The sequence below is a fragment of the Scatophagus argus genome, chromosome 7, assembly GCF_020382885.2.
Source record: "Scatophagus argus isolate fScaArg1 chromosome 7, fScaArg1.pri, whole genome shotgun sequence".
Classification (NCBI taxonomy): domain Eukaryota; kingdom Metazoa; phylum Chordata; class Actinopteri; family Scatophagidae; genus Scatophagus; species Scatophagus argus.
Genome location: NC_058499.1, coordinates 26,243,545 through 26,265,299, shown reverse-complemented (window position 1 = coordinate 26,265,299; position 21,755 = coordinate 26,243,545). Strand labels below are relative to the sequence as shown.

At 41.4% G+C, this 21,755-nt stretch overlaps 1 protein-coding gene across 1 annotated transcript in view; it reads left to right on the top strand.

The window, feature by feature from the left end:
* LOC124062040 (NT-3 growth factor receptor-like) overlaps window positions 1–21,755 on the top strand; it is a 161,525-nt gene that overhangs the window by 32,448 nt on the left and 107,322 nt on the right. The window contains exon 2 of the mRNA XM_046394470.1: window positions 19,079–19,153. Within this exon, the coding sequence (XP_046250426.1) occupies window positions 19,079–19,153 (75 nt within the window). The remainder of the gene's footprint in view (window positions 1–19,078; window positions 19,154–21,755) is intronic.

Below are 21,755 nucleotides of genomic sequence, written 5' to 3'. Positions count from 1 at the left end.
CAAACATGACAGGTTGTTATCATTGAAATTCTGAAGACTATGTGTTGTATGTATTCGTTTTTTAGCTATGTTGTTTAAGTTAGTTATATTAGCACTACATAGAAGAACAACATGGGCAGATGTTGATAGTAGACATTGGGTTTGTCAGAGGGCCTGATGCAGTTCAACATGTAGATCTGGATGGAGAGAGACCTGTAGAAAGATACAGAGAGAGAAAGAAATGGAGGGAGAGACACAAAACTTCAAAGAGAACTGGACACACAGTTAGTGACATAAAATAATGGATTATATGTTGATCTGATGAGGGAAGAGGAGGGGAGAGGAAGAAGAGGAGAGGAGGAGTAGAGATGGTGGTGGTACCTGGGAGGTTGGGGAACTGCTTGGTGGATCATGTTTGTGTCCCCCGGCAGCATAGGCCTATAGCAGCGTAGCTATGATAGAGATTAAAGATTAACAGTTAGTCAGACCTATTCTACCTGTGGCTGTCTGTCAAGAAGTGACTGTAACTATGCCTATCAGCCCTACACACTTTGTTTGAGGCTAACTATATGCTTTACTAAACAGAAAGGTTTTAAGACTAGTCTTAAAAGTGGAGGTAGTGTCTGCCTATCGAACGCAGATTGGTAACTGGTTCCACAGCAGGGGTGCTTGATAGCTAAAGGCTCGTCCTCCCATTCTACTTTTATGAATTCTGGGAACTGCAAGTAAACCTGCACTTTGTGATCTGAGTGATCTATTGGGAATATATGGGACTATTAGATCCTGCAGGTATGATGGGGCTAGTCCATTTAGGGCCTTATATGTAAGTAAGAGAATTTTAAAGTCTATTCTGAATTTTACCAGAAGCCAGTGAAGAGAAGCTAAAAAGGGGGAGATATGATCCCTTTTACTGATTCCTGTCTAAACTCTAGCTGCTGCATTCTGGATCAGCTGCAGGCTATTAATAGAGTAGTTTGGACATCCTGATAAAAATGAGTTGCAGTAGTCCAGCCTAGAAGTAACAAAAGCATGTACAAGTTTTTTAGCATCACTCTGAGAGAGGACGCTCCTAATCTTCAGAATTCCTTTATTTATCCCTGGAGGGAAATTCTTGATGATCTTAATCTTAGCAATATTACGGAGGTGAAAGAAGGCGGTCTTAGAGGTCTGTTTAATGTGGTGGATAAATGACACGTCCTGATCGAAGATAACGCCGAGGTTCCTCGTAGTCGTACAGGAGGCCAAAGTAATGCCGTCCAGAGAGAGAATATTATCAGCTATTCTAGTTCTAAGATGTTTGGGGCCTAGGACAATGACGTCAGTTTTGTCTGAGTTTAATAATAAGATATTGGAGGTCATCCACTCCTTTATGTCATTAAGACATGCCTGGAGTCTGGCTAACGGCTCTGCTTCTTCAGGCTTTAAGGATAAGTACAGCTGAGTGTCATCAGCATAACAATGAAAGTGTATGCCATGTTTCTGAATAATATTTCCTAGAGCGAGCAGGTATAAGATGAACAGGATTGGCCCAAGCACTGAACCCTGTGGAACACTGAGGTTAATCCTTATATGTTGTCTATATTTTTGTCATCATCCTCTTTGTCAGTCAACACTTAAGTACATCCATGATTAATTCCCAAATCTTGGTACAGCCACAAATTAAATTGAAAATCACAATGGGAGAATGGTATGATTTTGCCTGAATATCCTGTGTTGATTTGCAGGAAAGGAGTATGAAAAGAAAACATTTTTGTGCTGTTTCTTATGACTTAGTAACCCTATTATAATCCCATATGGGTGTTTCATTTAAGTGTGCCTGCATTTCCCAAACATGCAGCATTTAACAGACATTGGTTGTGCTTGAGATTCAGTGATCCAGTGTGAGAAAGAAAGTGATCACTAAGAAAGAGAACATTTGCAAAATGTTTGTAGAACACTTGTATGGATCTGATGTTTATTTAGGCTACTTGCTGACCTTTGCTAATCAAGCTGCTGAACTTGTACCATATACTTTAATTAGTTAGCATTGAATATTTCACACGTAACATGTTTTATTGCAGTGCAAAGCTACATAGGTTGTGCTGTATGGGCTTGCCACAGTACTTTGAGTTTAGCTCAGTTTGTTAAAAGCTTTTAGTCAGTTTTGTTTCCATTATAATACCATGGATAAAATGTGATACAGTTGGTTCTAAGAAAAAAAGATACTTGTGCACTTAATGTCAGCGGCTGCACTGTATTTAGCCATTGCAGAATTCTGCATGCTGTGGATATTTTATTGCCACCAAAGATGTCTGTTCCTTGAAGGCACTAGAGGCTTTGTACGCCATGCTTGTAGGTTATATGTAAATGATGACAAACATTATACCTGCGCTTAGGCACCTCAAAAAAGTGGAAAAGTGTACACATTGGCATGCTTAAAAATTAGTACTGTCTTCTTTTAATTGGTTGCACTGTTCATTTTGATGGGTGCTGCATTATTTTTGTTATATTTGATTCAAAATAGAGGACCCAAAATGCAGACAGGACACGAGGGGTAAAATGAACAAAGGAAACTTTAATAAACTTACTTAAAAGGAGCAGAAGAAGGCAAACAGTTGGAAATCCAGGTATAGAAGTCCAAGTACAAACAAAGAGTAATAATATAATTTTACAATTCAATTATTCAATTATATCGCACCAAATCACAACAGTTGTCTCATTACACTTTCCAATTAGAGAGGTCCAGACCAAACTCTTTAATTGGATTTTTAGAGAGACCCAACAAAATCCCCATGAGCAATCACTTGGCAACAGTAGCGAGGAATAACATAGCAGACCCTGGCTCAGTGTGAGTATTGGAATGACAATGACAGTATGAACAATAATGATTTTGATAGAGGTAGCTGTAATACTAATAGCAGTAATAATAACAATGCAGAAATATAACAGGTGGTAACATAACAGGTACATCATGTCACCCCCCCCCCCCCCCCCCCCCCAGCTTAAGCCAGCCCTAACTAGCTTTATCAAAAAGGAAGGTTTTAAGTACTCTAACTCCAGTATGAGTTATTGTCAGCATTCTGGATTAGTTGGAGAGTATTTATGGACTTATTGGGGCAGTCTGATAACAGGGAGTTGCAATAGTCCAGCATAGAGGTAATAAATCCATGGACTAGTTTTTCTGCATTTTTCTGAGACAAAATGTGCCTAATTTTTGCGATGTTGCGGAGGTGAGATAAGGCAGTCATTGAAATTTGAGCTATGTGTAACTTAAAGGACATATACTGATCAAAAAATAGTTCTGTATTTCCAAGGTAAGTCCATCCAAGGTAGCTATATCACTAAAAAAACAAAAGAAAAACTTCAGTTTTGTCTGAATTTAGAAGTAGAATATTGCAAGTCATCCAGGTTTTTATGTCTTTAAGGGATGCCTGGTTAGCTGATTGGCTTCATCTGGTTTCACTGACAAACATAATTGTGCCATCTGTGTAACAGTGAAAATGTATGATTGTTTGCTAATAATATCACCATTGGGGTGCATATATAGTGTGCATAATATTGGTCCAAGCACAGAACCTTGAGGGACTTTGTGACTAACTTTTGTGTATAAGGAAGATTCATCATTAACATGAATGGACTGAGTTCATTCTGATAAATAAGACTGAAGCTTAATGCAGTCCCTTTAATGCCAACTAAGTGTTCCAGTCTGTCTAATAAAATATAATGTCCAGCAGTATCAAATGCAGCAATGAGGTCTAATAATACGAGTACAGAGACAAGACTCTAATCTGATGCAAGTAAAAGATCATTTGTGTCTTTGATCAGTGCTGTATTTTTGCTGTGATGAGCTCTGAAACCAAACTGGAAATCCTCAAATAAACTATTATTATGTAGGAATAGTTGATTAGCAACTGCTTTTTCAAGGGACAGGGTCCATAATTGCCCAAAACCTCTATTCTGAGAGTGAAATATGTATGTGAGAGTGAAATATATGTGTGTGAGAGGGTCAGAATGAAATGGCTTATACGGCCCCTCATACATAAGAGAGAGAGGGAGACAGGGAAGCTATTGCAATCAGCTAAGCTAGCAGAATTAACCAACACTAACCAACTGCAAGATAAGTGAGAGAGTGACAAACTACAAACAAACTCTGCTACCAGTACCACACACAGAGCAACAGGAAGTGACGTAGGATGCTTATCAAAACATAGTTGCAACAATCTCACACCTTGGCCTTCATTTAATAATAATAATCCAAAGAAAAGCCGGGCAAAAACAAAAACATTAAATCCTAAAGCCGACTGTCGAAGTGAACTACTCAGTGCTTATGAATGTATGGCTAATTTGATGAAACACAGTACCTACACTGTTTCAAAATACGAGGAGGAAAAAATCAGTCTTGGGTTCAGAAGTCAACCACCTAGAAACAAAGGGTTGCAGTACAGATTGTACATTACATAGATTATATGTTCAGCAGAATAAGTATAGACATCTGACTATATCTATATACAACTATAGGTATAGCTTCATGTTACAGGGTCATGGTACAGGTTGGGTACCTCTACATTGGGTATCATAAATGCCATAATAATCTGCCTAATAGATTAGGAAATATTATCTGCACTTTTTGGGAGCATGATGCCAGAGTAGAGCTATGAAGTCTTTTTTCAGAACAAATTTGGTTTGCTCCAGCCAAGGCTGCCCCTTTGATGTGAGTTGTGGAAGGCTGTGTGTTCATTTGATGCTGTAATCTATTCAAAAAAGGCAGCTTTGTTGCTGTAAGCAAAAACGATTTAACTTACTACCAAGCAGAGCTCCTTTTCTGACACTGACCATTCTAGAAGTGAATGATGTTATATTTAGAAATGAAAAGCTGCCACAGTGGGTGTGCAAAGCTCTCAGAGTTATCAACTGAAATACTTTTAGGAGTATAGCATTTAAGCAATATCAAAATCTGCATAGAAGAGTAATGGAAATTGAGTAAAAAAAAAAACATAACGTCCTTACAAAGACTTAATCTAATTGCAGTGAAGATGATTTTGAAGACTATGGAGGCAGGGACAAGCTGACAATGTCTCCCATTTGTGATTGGTTACTGGCACAGTCAAAACAGACTGTTGGCCTAATGGAACTATCCGTGCTCTTTTTAATTGCTCCTGACTCACAGTGTGCCTTAACCTGAGTCAGAGTGTTTATGAATGTGAATCATGACTCATGCATATAAAACATAATAAGGTCAACATTAATTACATAGGCTAAGGTATTTTGCTTTTTCATCTCTGGCATTACATACAAATCAATATTATATGGCTCTCTAGCTCTGTGCTGTGTATTTACATTACTAAAGTTCCTCATGAGCTGGTATCTCTGCCAAATAAGCTGATAAGCTTCACCTACAAAAGCATGGGTTAACCAGTGACGTGCAGTCAGGGGAGGCAGGTGAGGCAGAGCCTTCCTGGTTCAGACAAGTTTTGACTGTTTTTATAGTCAAAATCACTGAAATCCTGTATTTCAGTGCAGGAAGGAGCGCTACCGCAGGTCTTTCATTCCCACTGCTGTTAGACTGTATAATTCTATGGTCTAGTCCTCTTTCTTCCCTTATGAGGACTTGTATATAGCTGTATAGTGTACTGTTTTTACTTAACTTGTAAATTGTTAATTTATTTTACCTCTACATCCTTTTGTAACTGTTTTTGCACACTCTTTGCTTTTTGCACTCCTCTTCTGTCCTTGTGAGCTGCCACAACAAGTGAATTTCCCCACTGTGGGATCAATAAAGTTCATCTTATCTTATCTTGTTCAAATACAATACCTTCCTGAAAATGACTGGAGAATTTTTATAAACTGATTCATTTTATTCAACATCACTGAAATCTATTGCCTGTGCCTTGCCTATTGAGTATACCAAACTCAAGAAGCACAACCAGGTCATACTCACTGGCTAGCCAGTCGTTAGACTCAGATAGCCAGTCGTTAGACACAGAGGGCCATCACTGGCAATCAAACTACATAGACAAATTAGCAGGACCATCAGATCCTTTGTTTTATTTAGTTTCACTTAGTCACTCCCACTGAGGTGTATATATTTGTTCCCCACCAGACAGTTTTTTCAGAACTGATGAAGCTGCTTGGATTAGCAGCGAAACGTCTTCAAGCCAAATCTTCACAAGTCCAGACGCCTTGCTTTAACTCTTTGAACTCATGGAAATCATACAAAAATGTGTAGTACCAGGATCAATAATAAGTACCGATAAGTGGAGGGGCTACAAAGACATGCCTAAGTGTTACAAGCATCCGACTGTTTATCACAGTTGTTTTTTTAAAGACCCCATAACTGGAGTACATACTAATACTATCGAGGGAAATTGGTGCTCAGTTCAAAAATAAATCCCTAATCGCTGGAAAACAAGAGAAAAGATCTGGCTGCCTTTAACCATGGCCACTGAAAATGGAAATGAATTTACATTTATTAAAAGGATTCTCTGAATTTATTTGCACATTCTTCTTTTTTTCTTTTATTCATGAAAAAGGGGTAAAAAAATTTTACTTACCCCAAAATTTTGTCCTGTTAAGGACCCTTTCACCCGAACTGTGGAATTGCAAGAGCAAATATGCTTCCTCTGAGCTGCTATAATATAAATATAAATATATATAAATATATATTATATGTTTATATTATATGTTTACTTTATGTTTATAAAGTCAGTGCCTCCCCATCCGCAAACCTCACCGTATGTTACTGGGGTTAACACCCTGAGGGAAATCTTTAACATAGTGTAACAGTAGATGTGGAATTGGGTGTGATTATTATTTTATTATTTAAGTGTACTTCACTGAAAACCTTTATTTGAGTAATATTAGTGGAATGATATTATTTGTACTTCATGTAATTATTTATGGGTTGATATTTTATTTGTATAATGTTTTGATTATTACTGTTTTGTTTTGGGGGTCAGGTAAGAGGAATTAGGTTCCTCCTTTGTGTTTGTAGGGGGAAGCTTTTTCAGGTAAGGCAGGAAGAAAAGGGGGGTAGCGTGTGCGCGGGAAGTGTGGCTATTGTCAGGAATGAGTTGAGAGACACTGTCTGCCGTGTTGTTAAAGAAGCAAACCAAAAGAGACCGTGTAGTCTGTTATTCCCACTGCCCCGGGAGTCTGCTACCTTTACCTTCACTTTACTTTTACCACCACAAGAAATTACAAGGCTACAATACTTACAGCATTGTCAGTCACTACAGCAAAACGTTTTCACTGTAAAACTTCCATTCAACTGTCTACCCGATACATTGTTTGTATGGTTAATGTAACGTTGATAAAACCATGAGAAACAACATCCCTGTTTTGAGCATAAGTCATTTTCTGAAGCAAAATACATCCTCATCAACCTCAGCTTCTTAATTATGATAATGATGCTTTCCATGCGCTCCATGCGTCCATCCATCCATCCATTTTCTATACCGCTTATCTGTCAGGGTCGCGGAGGGGCTGGGGCCTATCCCAGCTGACTGACCTGCAGAGGAGGGGTACACCCTGGACTGGTCACCAGTCAATCGCAGGGCCAACACACAAAGACAGACAACCACACACTCTGACACTCTCACCTAGGGGCAATTTAGAGTAGCCAGTTAACCTAATGTGCATGTTTTTGGTATTGTGGGAGGAAGCCAGAACTTGCAAACTCCCCTTAGAAGAGCCCAGACCGGAATTCGAAGCTGGAACCCTCTTGCTATGAGATGACAGTGCTAACCACTGCACCACTGTGCCGCCCCTCTTCAAATCCAAATCCAGACTCACATGTTTGTTAACAAACATTATTTTAAAAATCTATGAAATGACTGCAGACTCTACAAAACCTAGCTACCAAACTTTTAATGAGAACCAAGAGACAGGATGAAATTACTCTTATTTTAGCCTGTTTGCACTGGCTCCCAGTATGTTTTAGGGTAGATTTTAAGCTTTTACTGATCTCCATGGCACCCTGTTATATTTCTGACCCCTTAGAACCATATGCATTGGTACATACTTTGGGGTCCTCAGGCAGAGGATCTCAAAGTGTGTTTTGCATGTTCCATGCGCCCAGCTAAAAACTAAAGGGAAGAAAGCAGTCAGGTCCCCAAGGCTCTGGAATGACGTGCCTGTGTTTATTGTTTTGTCTGTCTTTGTCTTGCTTTTATGAACTGTCTTTTAATGAGTCTTTAGTCCTGCTTTTGAACCTGATGATTTTAAGACTTGTTTCTCTGCCTCTGTCTGAAAAGTGCTATTTAAGTATAATTATTATTATTACTGTTATTATCATCATTATTATTATTATAAATTAACACCTCTGCATAACCCATCCATCCATCCATATCCATTTATCTGGGGTTAGGTTGCAGTGGCAGCATGCTGAGCAGGGAAGTCCAAGCATCCTCTCCTTCCTCCTGGCAATCCCAAGGTGTTACCAGGCCAGAAAGGATATATAATCCCTTCAGCGAGATTTGAGTCTACCCTATGGTTTCTTCCCAGTTGGATGTATATCGAAAACCTCAAAAGGGAGCCACCCAGGAGGCATCCTAATCAGCTGCCAAAACCACCTCAGTTGACAATAGCTCTACTCCAAGTTCACACTGGATGTCTGGGCCCTTAAGGCTAAGCCTGGCCACCCACTCCGCTGCAAACCTCTTCAGCAGGTGCTGAAAGTCACAGACACATTCTCAAAAGCAAACACATTCCTCACTCTGGCCATACCTTGAGATCCTGTCCATGAATATCTCATACAAGGTCAGAGGCTCCTGGTGGGCAGGTTGGGCCAGCAAATGCAGGAGCAGCAAGTTGGTTGATGAGCAGGGACGGCAGGCAGGGTAGAAGCACAGGGAAATAGGTGATGCAGGTGGAGGTTGGTGCTGGTAGATGGAGCTCTAGAGAAATCTGTGAAGACACAGAGAGAATGTCAGACACCAAGGCCAGATTACACAGTATAACAGATAAAGACGGAACAATGTGTAGAAGAGGAGAGGAGAGGAGAGGAGATGGCTCCTTGTATCCTGATGAGTCCCTCAGCAGTCTAAGCTTATGGCAGCATAGCTGTAAAATGGTTCAGTTACCTGAGCCAGTCCTAACTATAAGCTCTATAGTTTCTCTAGGTGAAGCACACCATTGAGTCTCCCTTTTTAAAAATGCGGACCTGGCGTCTTATCACCAAGGAGCATCTTGGCTGTCTCAGCGACCTCTCCCAGGGATATGGGTGAGTCTTCCCCTGAGTCTTCTGACTCTGCTTCCTCCATTAAGGAATGTCAGTTAGGTTCAGGAACTCTTCAGAGTGCTTCTGACTCCCCACAATATCCCCAGTATAAGCTGGCAGTTCTCCTCCCAGGCTGTACACAGCATGGTACAAGCTCTGCCTTCCCTTCCTGAGTCATCAGGTGGTGTGCCTGAACTTCCTTGAGGCCTGTTAAAAAGTCCATCTCTCTCTCCATAGCCTCCCTGAACTCCTCCTGGCACCTGGGCCTGGTTTTTCAAAAGGTTTAATCTGAATAGAATTGATCCGGGTTTGGTAAGCCTTTTTTTACTATCCATGACAACGTAATCCATTTTACTTTTGAGACGGTTTTTCAAAGCAACATTGGATTGGTTCAATCTGATCCAGATAGAATTTAGATATTTGACCAGCGCTCAAATAGTAAAGAAGTAAAGTTAGTTATTTGCATTGATGGGACATGAATAGGTGTGGAAAGATAAGTAGAAGAGGAGAGAGAAGCTCAGTGCATCACTGGAGATCACCTGGTAGTTTAAGCCAATAGCAGCATAATTAGACTAGGCTAGCCCTAACTATAAGCTTTATCAAAAAGGAAGGTTTTAGTCTACACTTAAACGTAGAGAGGGTGTCAGCCTTCTGGACCGAAACCGGAAGATGATTTAGTTATGAGCTTGATAACTAAAAGCTCTGGTTCCCATTCTACTTTTGGTGACACTAGGAACCACAAGTGACTCTGCATCCTGGAAGCATAGTTTTGGTTGGATGATAGGGTACTATGAGCTCTTTATGATAAGATGGTGCTTGACCATTTAGGGTTTTATATGTGAGGAGAAGAATTAATTTTAAACTCTATTCTGAATTTTACAGGCAGCCAGTGTAGAGAAGCCAATACAGGAGAAATATGATCTTTAATATGAGTTTTTGTCAATACATGTGCAGCAACAGCATTCTGGACTAGTTGGAAAGTCTTTAGGGACTTATTGGGGCAGCCTGATAACAAGGAGTTGCATTAGTCCAGCCTGGAGGTAATAAATGTGAGGACTAGTTTTTCTGCATCTTTCTGAAACAGAATGTGGCTACTTTTTGTGATGTTGCAATGGTGAAAAAAGGCAGTCCTTGAAATTTAAGCTGTGTCATACACTGATCAAATATAACTTTCAAATTTCTTACAGTGGGGCTGGACTAGATAATTGCAAGCCATCCAGGTTTTTATGTCTTTAAGCCTGAAGTTTGGTTACCTGATTGATTTCCTCTGGTTTCATTGATAAATATAATTGCTTGTCATCTGTGTAAAAGTGAAAATGTATGTAGTGTTTTCTAATAGTGTCAACAATGGGGAGCATATATAAGGTGAATAATATTGGTCTGAGCACAGAACCTTCGGGGATTTTGTATATAAGAAGGATTCATCATTAAACACATTCATCACATGAACTGAGTTCAATCTGATAAATAAGACTGAAACCAGCTTAATGCAGCCCTTTTAATGCCAATGAAGTGTTCCAGTCTGTCTAATAAAATATAATGGTTAAATGCAGCACTGAGGTCATAATACAAGTACAGAGACAAGTCCCTCATCTGATGCAAGTAGTCAAGTCAAGTCAACTTTATTTGTATAGCCCATTTTTACAAGCAGTTTGTCTCAAAGGGCTTAACATAACATCAGCAACATCCTCTGCCCTTCGACCCTCACATCGACTAAGGAAAAACTCCCAGAAAAACCTTTAACAGGAAAAAAGGAAGAAACCTCAGGGTGAGCAACAGAGGAGGGATCCTCACCCAGGACGGGCAGACGTGCAATGGATGTTGTACAGGCAGGAAAGCAATGAGAGATGACATTACTAAAAAGATAAGTAAAACAAAATCTCAACTGTTTAGTTTCACTTTTTGCTACCACCTCAATATGATTTTAACATTTCACAAGTTATAAGAAAATTATAGTAATGAAAATTATAATGAACTGCTGTAACATTCATGTATTCTTTTTTTATGTGATGTTGAGAATCACTATCCTATCAGTTTGATTTCGGCCCGTAGGGAGAACCACCCCGCCGATAGTCGGTACACAGAAGAATGACAGGCAGATGTCAACAATACACATTGGGTTGGTCATAGAGCCGGCTACAGTTCAACTTGAAGATCTGGATGGAGAGATACCTGCAGAAAGATACAGAGAGAGAGAGATAAAGGGAGGGAGAGACACAAGACTACGAGGAGAACTGGACACACAGTTAGTGACATAAAATAATGAACTGCATGTTAATCTGACGAGGGGAGAGGATAGAAGAGGAAAAGGAGGAGGGGAAACTGCTTGGTGGATCATGTTTGTGTCCCCCAGCAGCATAGGCCTATAGCAGCTTAGCTATGATAGAGATTTAAAGATTAACAGTTAGTCAGACCTATTCTACCTGTGGCTATATAGCATGAAACTATGCCTACCAGCCCTACACACTTTATTTGGTGCTAACTATATGCTTTACTAAACAGAAAGGTTTTTAGTTTAGTCTTAAAAGTGGAGGTGGTGTCTGCCTGTCGAACCTAGATTGGCAACTGGTTCCACAGCAGGGGTGCCTGATAGCTAAAGGCTCGTCCTCCCGTTCTACTTTTATGAATTCTGGGAACTGTAAGTAAACCTGCACTCTGTGATCTGAGAGATCTATTGGGAATATATGGGACTATTAGATCCTGCAGGTATGATGGGGCTAGTCCATTTAGGGCCTTATATGTAAGTAGGAGAATTTTAAAGTCTATTCTGAATTTTACCAGAAGCCAGTGAAGAGAAGCTAAGATGGGGGAGATATGATCCCTTTTACTGATTCCTGTTAAAACTCTAGCTGCTGCATTCTGGATCAGCTGCAGGCTATTAATGGAGTAATTTGGACATCCTGACAATAGTGAGTTGCAGTAGTCCAGCCTAGAAGTAACGAAAGCATGGACAAGTTTTTCAGCATCACTCTGAGAGAGGATGCTCCTAATCTTAGCAATATTACGGAGCTGAAAGAAGGCAGTCTTAGAAGTCTGTTTAATGTGATGAATAAATGACACGTCCTGATCGAAGATAACGCCAAGGTTCCTCGCAGTCGTACAGGAGGCCAAAGTAATGCTGTCCAGAGAGAGAATATTATCAGCTATTCCAGTTCTAAGATGTTTGGGGCCTAGAACAATGATCTCAGTTTTGTCTGAGTTTACTAATAAAAAATTGGAGGTCATCCAGTCCTTTATGTCCTTAAGACATGCCTGGAGTCTGGCTAACGGCTCTGTTTCTTCAGGCTTTAAGGATAAGTACAGCTGAGTGTCATCAGCATAACAATGAAAGTTTATGCCATGTTTCTGAATAATATTTCCTAGAGGGAGCATGTATAAAGTGAACAGGATCGGCCCAAGCACTGAACCTTGTGGAACACCGAGGCTAACCCTTATATATGAAGAGGAAACATTATTCACTTGAGCAAAGTGAAATCTATCTGTTAAATATGATTTGAACCAGCGTAGCGCAGTCCCTGTGATCCTAGTCTCATGTTCTAATCTGTGTAATAAAATGCTGTGATCTACAGTGTCGAAAGCAGCACTGAGATCTAGCAAAAACAAGTATGGAGACAAGCCCGCGGTCTGATGCCATGAGGAGGTCATTTGTGACTTTAACCAGTGCTGTTTCTGTGCTGTGATGGGCTCTGAAACCAGACTGAAACATCTCAAAGAGACTGTTCCTGTGTAGGTGATCAATCAACTGATTTGCAACCACTCTTTCAAGTATTTTAGATAAGAACGAGAGGTTGGATATCGGCGTATAGTTTGCTAAGATGTCTGGGTCAAGTGAAGGTTTTTTAAGTAAAGGTCTAATGCCAGCTGTTTTAAACGCCTGTGGTACATAACCTGTTGTTAAGGATAAGTTGATCTGATCTAAGAAGGAAACGCCAATCAAGGGAAAGACGTCCTTGAGGAGCTTAGTTGGGATGGGGTCTAAGATGGGGTTAGATTTGTTAATGCTGGAGGTCAGCTCGGGGAGGTCCATGGGCGGGAAGCTGTCCAGAGATTAAGTGTTCGTATATTTGAATTATACCAAGGAGCTAGCCTCCTATGATTTGTAACCTTCTTTCTCAGTGGGGCAACCATATCTAAAACTGTGTGCAACGTGGCTGCAGTGTTATTAACAAAAGAATCAATTGCTGCAGGAGTAACATTTAAATCAGTACGGTCTGTTGTACTGGTACATGGTGCTGAGGGGAGCTGTGATGGGATTGCATCCCTAAATCTGTCTACACTGTCTTCAGAGAGGCATCTGGTGTAGTAGACCTTTTTGTTGTGTACTGTAAAGTCTTCTAGAGTTAGTTCAAAAACTACAAGTGAATGGTCTGAAAGGAGAGGGTTTTGAGGGACAACTAACAGGTTCTTAGTTTCTAGGCCGTAGGTGAGAACCAGATCGAGTGTGTGATTGTGGCAGTGTGTTGGTTCATTCACTATCTGAAGGAAACCTATTGAATCTAAGAGTGAACTAAAGGCTGTCTTAAGACTGTCAGAGTCAACATCCACAACAATGTTAAAGTCACCTACTATAATGACTTTATCTGTACTGAGCACTAAACTAGATAAGAAGTCTGAAAACTCAGACAGGAACTCTGAGTAAGCAGCAGCAGGTGGGCAATACACAACAACTAATAAAACTGGCTTTTCTGACTTCCAGTTTTGGTGAGACAGCCTGAGATTGAGACTCTCAAATGAGCTATAGATAGAAGTAAAGAATCATTTGTGAGTTTGACTAGCGCCCTCTCTGTGCTGTGCTGTGATGAGCTCTAAATTAGACTGGAAATCCTCAAATAAATTATTATTCTGTTGGAATTCACGTAGCTGATTAGCAACTTCTTTCTCAAGGATCTTACAGAGAAAGGGAAGGTTAAATATTGGTCTATGGTTGTCCAAAACCTCTGGATCAAGAACAGGCTTTTGTTTGATTACAGCTGCTTTGAAGGACTGTGCCTGTTATTAGAGACAGATTTATCATATCTAGTAGGGAAGTGCTAAGTTGGGGTAAAACTTCTTTGAGCAGCTCAGTTTGGATGGGGTCTAAGAGGCATGTTGTTGGTTTAGATGAAGAGATCAGTAAATTTAGTTGATGAAGATCAATGGAAGAAAAGCTGACTAGAAAATTATCTGGTTCTGCAGCTGTTTCCAAGGTTTCTGCATTTGAAGGCAGGTCATTACCAGTTGAGGTTAGGAGGTGTTGAATTTTGTCTCTAATAAGTAAAATTTCATCATTTAAAAAGGTCATAAAACCTGTAATCCTAAGGGTCACGGGAATACAAGATTCAATAGTGCTATGACTCTGTCGGCCTAGCTACAATGCCGAAGAGAAACCTGGGGTTGTTCTTATTGTCTTCAATTAATGTTGAGTAATAGGCTGGTATTCCGAAGGGCTGGACTGTTTTCCAGTTTGGGTCTGAGAGGCTAAGGAGTGCATGGATACGGCTACATTGTACTTACTTCACAAATTTTCTCTTCTGTAAGATGTAAATATTGCATCTTTCTTTCAAATGAAGCACATTTTTTTCATTATGAAAAATCCATCCATTTTCTATACCGCTTATCCGTCAGGGTCGTGGGGGAGCTGGAGCCTATCCCAGCTGACTACAGGTGAGAGGCGGGGTACACCCTGGACTGGTCGCCAGCCAATCGCAGGACTGACACACAAAGTGAAAAAACTGAACCACATACTCTCACACTCACACCTAAGGGCAATGTAGAGTAGCCGATTAACCTAATGTGCATGTTTTTGGTATTGTGGGAGAAAGCCGGAGCACCCGGAGAAAACCCACGCAGGCACAGGGAGAACATGCAAACTCCACATAGAAGGGCCCAGACCGGGATTCGAACCCTCATGCTATGAGGCGACAGTGCTAACCACTGCACCACCGTGCCGCCCTAAAACAATATAATTTTCAGTCAAAAAAAAGCATTCATTTCCATTAGGCACAAACCACATGTTTTTGTAAAATGGTAAGTCATCAAGTATCCCATCCAGGTTCTTATATTGCCATATTCCAGAGAGACTTGCCGACACAAATGTGAAAAGATATCTCGACTGGCAGCTTTCTATGATGAAATACATGTAAAAATGTTAAAATTTCATATTATATTTTTTGTTGATAGAAACATATATATAAAATATATGTAAGTATTACCACATAAAATGATGGCAGATAGCCTAGATTGTGTTGGAAAAAAAAAAAAAAAACACAAACAATGTATAGCGTGTATCAGAATCAGAATTCCTTTATTTATCCTTGAGGGGAAATTCTTTTTTCTTACAGACATTGCAATTTGCAATTTTCCTGACCAAGAAAATGGAAATGAAAAGATAGTAACAAAAGAGGACAAATATAAAATGAAATATGAAATATCAGATATTTGCATGTATCTATACATTCATACATTTCCAGGGAAATGTATGTCCGTGTGTCTGTTACATACAGGGTTCAGTAGTTTGATGGCGACAGGCAGGAATGATTTCCTGTGTACCATGGCAGTAAGTCTTTATTTTGGACAACATCCTCCTCTCAGACACCACTGTCAGAGAGTCCAGTTCCTCTCCCACAACATGGCTGGCCTTCTTGATGATGCTGTTGAGTCTGTTAGTGTCCCTCGCCCTCTGGCAGCTACCCCAGCAGACAACAACATATGTGATGTCACTGGACACCACTGACTCATAAAATATCCTCAGCATCATCCTGCAGATGTTGAAGGACCTCAGTCGACCCAGAAAATAGAGGCGGCTCGGCCCTTTCTGTAAACAGTGTCCATGTCCTTGCATCATTGGATCCAGTTTGTGATCCACGTACACCCCTAAGATCTTGTCCCCCCCAGCACAATGGCCGCTTTGATGTTAGTATGGGTCACTGAAGCCTTAGTCCTCCTCAGATCCACCATCCTTAGTCTTTGTCACACTGAGCTGTAGGTGGTTTCTCTCGCTCCAAGTGACAAAGTTGTAAACTCCAGTCCTGTTCTCATTCTCAGCACCCCTGAAATCCAGGACACCAGTGGGGCATCTACCTGCATCGCTGTCAGCTTCTAAGCCAACAGAGCCAGCCAATGGTGTCAAACGCACTCCAAAAGTCAGAGAACAGGATTCTCATAGTGCTTGTCAGCTTGCCCAATTGGGTGTAGACTCTGTTGAGCAGGCAGATGACGGCGTTTTTCCACTCTGAGGCGACTCTGAACTGAAGGGGGTCCTGAAGTGATTGGACCATGGGCCGGAGCTGTTCCAGGATGAGTCTTTCCAAGGTCTTCATGATGTGTGATGACAGAGCCACAAAACTGTAGTCCTTGGGCTCACTGGGACGCTGCGTCTTCGGGACAGGAATGAGACATGATGTCTTCCACACCATGGGGAGTCTCTGAAGACTCAGACTCAGATTGAAGACATGATGAAGTACTCCACTTAGCTGGGGTTTCACAGGCTTTTAGGACCCTGGGGCTCACACCATCTGGGCATGCAGCTTTGCCTGCGTGGAGTCTCCTGCAGCTGTCTTCAAGTAATGGTAGTGAAATTGCCCTAAATATAGCCTAGGCCTCTCAGGGTTATTAAACCTACCTAGGAACCTAGGAAGTTAATGTAAGTCTGTGTAATGTCCCCAAAAGTGATGAAAACATGACATTTTATGCATCTGTGTGTGCGTGTATGTGTGGAGAGGAGAGACAGGGAGATGGAGAGAGAAAGGAGAGGGGGAGATAGAGAGAAAAAGGAGAGGGAGAGAGGAGAGACGGGGAGGATAGAGAGAACAGTGCAGAGCAGGAGCAGCAGGATCCGGGCAGGGCCATGGAGAGGGTTCTGGATCCAGCAGCACTATCAGTGCAATAGGCAGGTCCATAGAGGGCTCAGGATCCAGCAGCAGTACCAGGCCTCAGGAGGGCGGGGTAGGAGATTCTGGATCCAGCCACATGCTCCAGAAGTGCTGAGAAGTGATGGAGCACAAGAGCCCCGTCCCCCTGCTCTGAAAGCTTGGTGTCTAAGGATCTCCCCCAGCAATCTAAACCTATAGCAGCATAACTAGGGGTTGGTCCAGGCAGAGCCTGAACAGTCCTAACTATAGGCTTTGTTAAAAAGGATGGTTTCAAGTTGATCAGAGTTCTTTCTGATCACATTGCCTAGTGGGGGCATATAGATTGTGAGTAGGTTCGGGCCAAGCACAGAACCTTGTGGAACACCATGGCTAACCTTAGTGTGCATGGATGAATTGTGATTTACATGTACAAAGTGATGTCTGTCTGATAGATAGGACTTGAACCAGCTTAAAGCAGTTCCGTTTATACCAATCTGATTTTCTAGTCTCTGTAAAAGATTCTGGTGGTCAACAATATCAAATGCAGCACTGAGATCCAGAAGGACAAGTATTGAAACACAGCCCTGGTCAGAGGCCATTAACCGGTCGTTGGTGACTTTTACCAGTGCAGTTTCTGTGCTGTGATGTTCCCCAAAAACCGACTGAAAGACTTCAAATAGGCTGTTATTATGGACACAGCTGACTGGCAACAACTTTTTCTGGCAACGACTTTTTCTGGCAACGACTTTTTCCAAAATTTTTGAAATGAAGACCAGGTTGGAGATAGGCCTATAGTTTGCTAAAACCCCTGGATCAAGAGTGGGCTTTTTTAGCAGAGGTTTGATTACACTTTAAAAGTCTGTGGAACATAGCCTGATGTCTGGGACAAATTAATGTCTAGTAAGGAGATACCAAGTAAAGGAAACACTTCCTTAAGTAACCCAGTGGGAATAGGATCTAAGAGACAGGTTGTGAATTTAGAGGAGGAAATGACAGAAGCCAATTGTACAGGGCTGATGGGAAGAAATGAGTCCATATGTATCTGACTTTGTGGTTATCTCTAATGGGGCTGCATTGACGGACAAATTTGTGGTAGGTGATGCTAGGAGGTCTTGAACGTTATCTCTAATGGTTACAAATACAAGGGGCATTAGTGTTAATATGGCTAGGTGGAGTAGCCTCATTCAAAGAGACGTAATCATCCTCAGACAGCCAGATTTCAGTTAGACAAAACAAATCAATATTTTTATCTGATATGAGCTCATTAATAAGTACAGCTTTTGAGGACAGGGACCGGATACTCAACAGTCCACATTTAATTCTCCTATCCGGTACAATAGTAGCAGAGCGGCCAATTTTAATAAGATTATCTTCAATAGCTCCTCTACTGCGTACATTAGTTTTAGGTCTAAAGAAACGAGGAACAGACACAGTCTCTATGGAGTTTTGGGCAGGTGACTGCTCTAAGAGAAGCGCAGAGAAGTGTGTAGCATTGCAGCTCTGCCCCCTGGTCTCAGCTCTGAACTGTCAGGGTGTTGGGATGCTGATAAAATTAAATGATTTAAGACTCTTTAATGAGTTAAGCCTCTGGTAGATGAATGGAAGTCTATGTAATGTCCCCAAAAGTGATGGAAATACAACTGCATGTGTGTGTGTTCAGCCCTTCTCCATGTCAAACAGACACACAGACCTGCAACTCTTTGTGACAGATAACTGAGGAAAGAGACAGAGACAGTGATGCGTTCAGACCTTGCACTGTTCTTGACTTGCACATCCATTGCCCAAAGGTTGATGCCAAGAAATGTTCTAAGTAGAGCAAAATACTATGAAAAACAGTAAACATAGGCAGAGGTCAGGGTCTTTGTAGATACAAACAATACCACACCCGGCTAGTGGGTAATAATTAAGAAGAATTATTTTTGCATGAGTCCAGACGTTGTTTAAAGATAAATCTTAGATAAGGATTTCCTTCAAGAATATACAATTTCTGATATGTTGGAAACCAAATGTGAAAATAATGGACAGATTAATCAGTACTACCCTACTAATAAATATTGTCTGCCATACTTTCTAGACACATTGAAAACTGGACTGGTCTGCAGGTCTTGAGAGATGTGGATATGGAGCTCTACACTGGCCTACAGAGACTGTAAGTAGTAACACATTCTTCCTGTATGTGTCTATTTATTCTGTATTGTTATGTTTCTGTAGAATAAAGTGTAGTGTCCGCCAGGACATGATGGAAGGATGGACGAGGAGGTAGTCAGCTAACCGTCACTTTATTGACATAACAGGTTACTGTCGGCTGCAACCACGTCAAAACAACAACCCCAGATAGTCCATATCAGTTGTAGCTCTTGCTGTGCGCTCCGCACTCTCTTTACACACACGCATGGCAAAAAACACTCAACACAGAGGCTCCCGTCTTTCTCACACTTGCCCCGTCCCTTGCCTTTCTCATCCAATCACATGCCGGCCTTAGCTCCATACACACTCAATGCATCTCATACAGTCAGTAACCACAGAACATTTTAACAACAGTGCACCGCTAGTATTACCATCAAAATTCTAGATGAAAAGTCCAGGATGACTTAAGTCAATTTAATTTATTCTCTGAGGTCTGTGGATGTCTGAAAAAAAATCATGGCAACCAAAGAAAAATCAGGGTGGACAAAGTGGTGGACCAGTCATGCAGACCATGCAGGTGGCATGGCTAAAATGTTTGCAACATGCAGTTTGAGGTTAATCCTATAGGTGTCTGTATTTATTAAGAAGCTCTTACGGGATAGATTTGCACTCTCTTAACTCCATCTTGATATAAAAACACGTGTTTATATTTCAGTTCAATTAAATTTTATTTATAGAGCACCTTTTACAATCAAAATTGTCGCTAGGTGCTTTACAGAAACCCAGAGCCTGAACCCCCGAGCAAGCACACAGTGGCAAGGAGAAACTCCCTTTTAACAGGAAGAAACCTTGAGCAGGACCTGGCTCGCAAGGGAGAACTATCCTGCTGATAGTTGGTTGGGGGAAGGTGGGGTAGAAGAGCTAGACAGGACAGAGAGGATGAAAAAGAGAGAGAGAGAGAGAGAGCTGAAGCTGTTGCAGCTGCAAAGTTGTATTGAGATGTATTTAGAATGCGATGCCATTAAATTTCCTGTTGGTGTAATGGTCAGGTGACCCTATACCTTTGCCTATATAGTGTACATCAAGCTTATAAGTGAAACAGGTATTTCTCAATTGCACAAATCCCACAAATTAAATACCGTATTTTCCGCACTACAAGGCACACCGGATTATAAGGCGCACCTTCAATGAACGGCCTATTTTAAAACTGTTTTCATATATAAGGCGCACCGCATTATAAGGCGCATAGGATAGAAGCTACAGCAGTGGCTCGGGTTGCGTTTTGCGTCCACTAGATGGGGCTGCGCTAAAGGGAATGTCAACAAAACAGTCAGATAAGTCAGTCAAACTTTATTAATAGAATACAAACCAGCGTTCTGACAACTCCCTTCACTCCCAAAATGAATAAACAGCTGTGTTATTATTTTTCCCGAGGTAATGTCAGCAACGTAGTATTTTCGCGACACAGTTTATCTTTTAACAACAGCAAGGTATAACAGGTAGTGCAACATTTTCCTCGATTCAGTAAACACGCAAAAGAGTCTGATACCGTTACGGTAACTCAAACGTAAGTGCAATAACAATATAGTAACTCTCGAAATAATGCAAAGCAATAACCATTTAACAATAACTCAACGTTGCTCAAACGTTAATGTCCATATTCACAATATGACCAACCTTGTTCAGTTGTGAACACACAAAAGAAACACGTAAAGCTCACTTTATCAGTTCATTCCTCATCCACGAATCCCTCGAATTCTTCTTCTTCAGTGTCCGAATTGAACAGCTGGGCGAATACGGCATCCAACATGCCCGGCTCTGTCTCGTCAACGTCGTCAATATCCGAGTCAGTGTCGCTGCTGTTGTCTGGTAGTTCAGCGATGATTCCAGCCTTCCTGAAAGCTCGGACCACAGTTGAGACTGATATATCAGCCCAGGCATTTAGGATCCACTGGCAGATAGTGGCGTATGTCGTTCGGCGCTGTCTCCCTGTCTTGGTGAACGTGTGTTCGCCTTCCGTCATCCACTGCTCCCACGCAGTTCACAGTCTAGCTTTGAATGCCCTGTTGACACCAATATCTAGCGGTTGGAGTTCTTTTGTCAATCCACCCGGAATGACGTCAAGCACTGAATTAGTGTGCTTCACTTGTTTTTTGACTCCATCGGTGATATGGGAGCGCATGGAGTCGCAGATCAATAGGGACGGGGCTGTGTGAAAAAAGCCACCCGGTCTCTTGACGTAAATTTCTCTCAGCCACTCACTCATCTTTTCTTCGTCCATCCATCCCTTCGAGTTAGCCTTGATAACGACGCCCGCTGGAAAGTTTTCTTTTGGAAAGGTCTTCCTCTTGAAAATAACCATCGGTGGTAGTTTCTGGCCATTAGCCTGGCAAGCGAGAACTACGGTGAATGACGACTTCTCATTCCCTGTGGTGCGAACATTCACCGTAGGTGCTCCCGTTTTATCCACAGTGCGGTTCACAGGAATATCAAAAGTGAGTGGAACCTCGTCCATGTTAATGATGTGCTCCGGCCGGATCTTTTTTTCAGCGATCTTCTCTTTGCAGTATGCACGGAAAGTGGCCAGCTTTTCTTGATAGTCTTTCGGTAGTTGCTGCGAAACA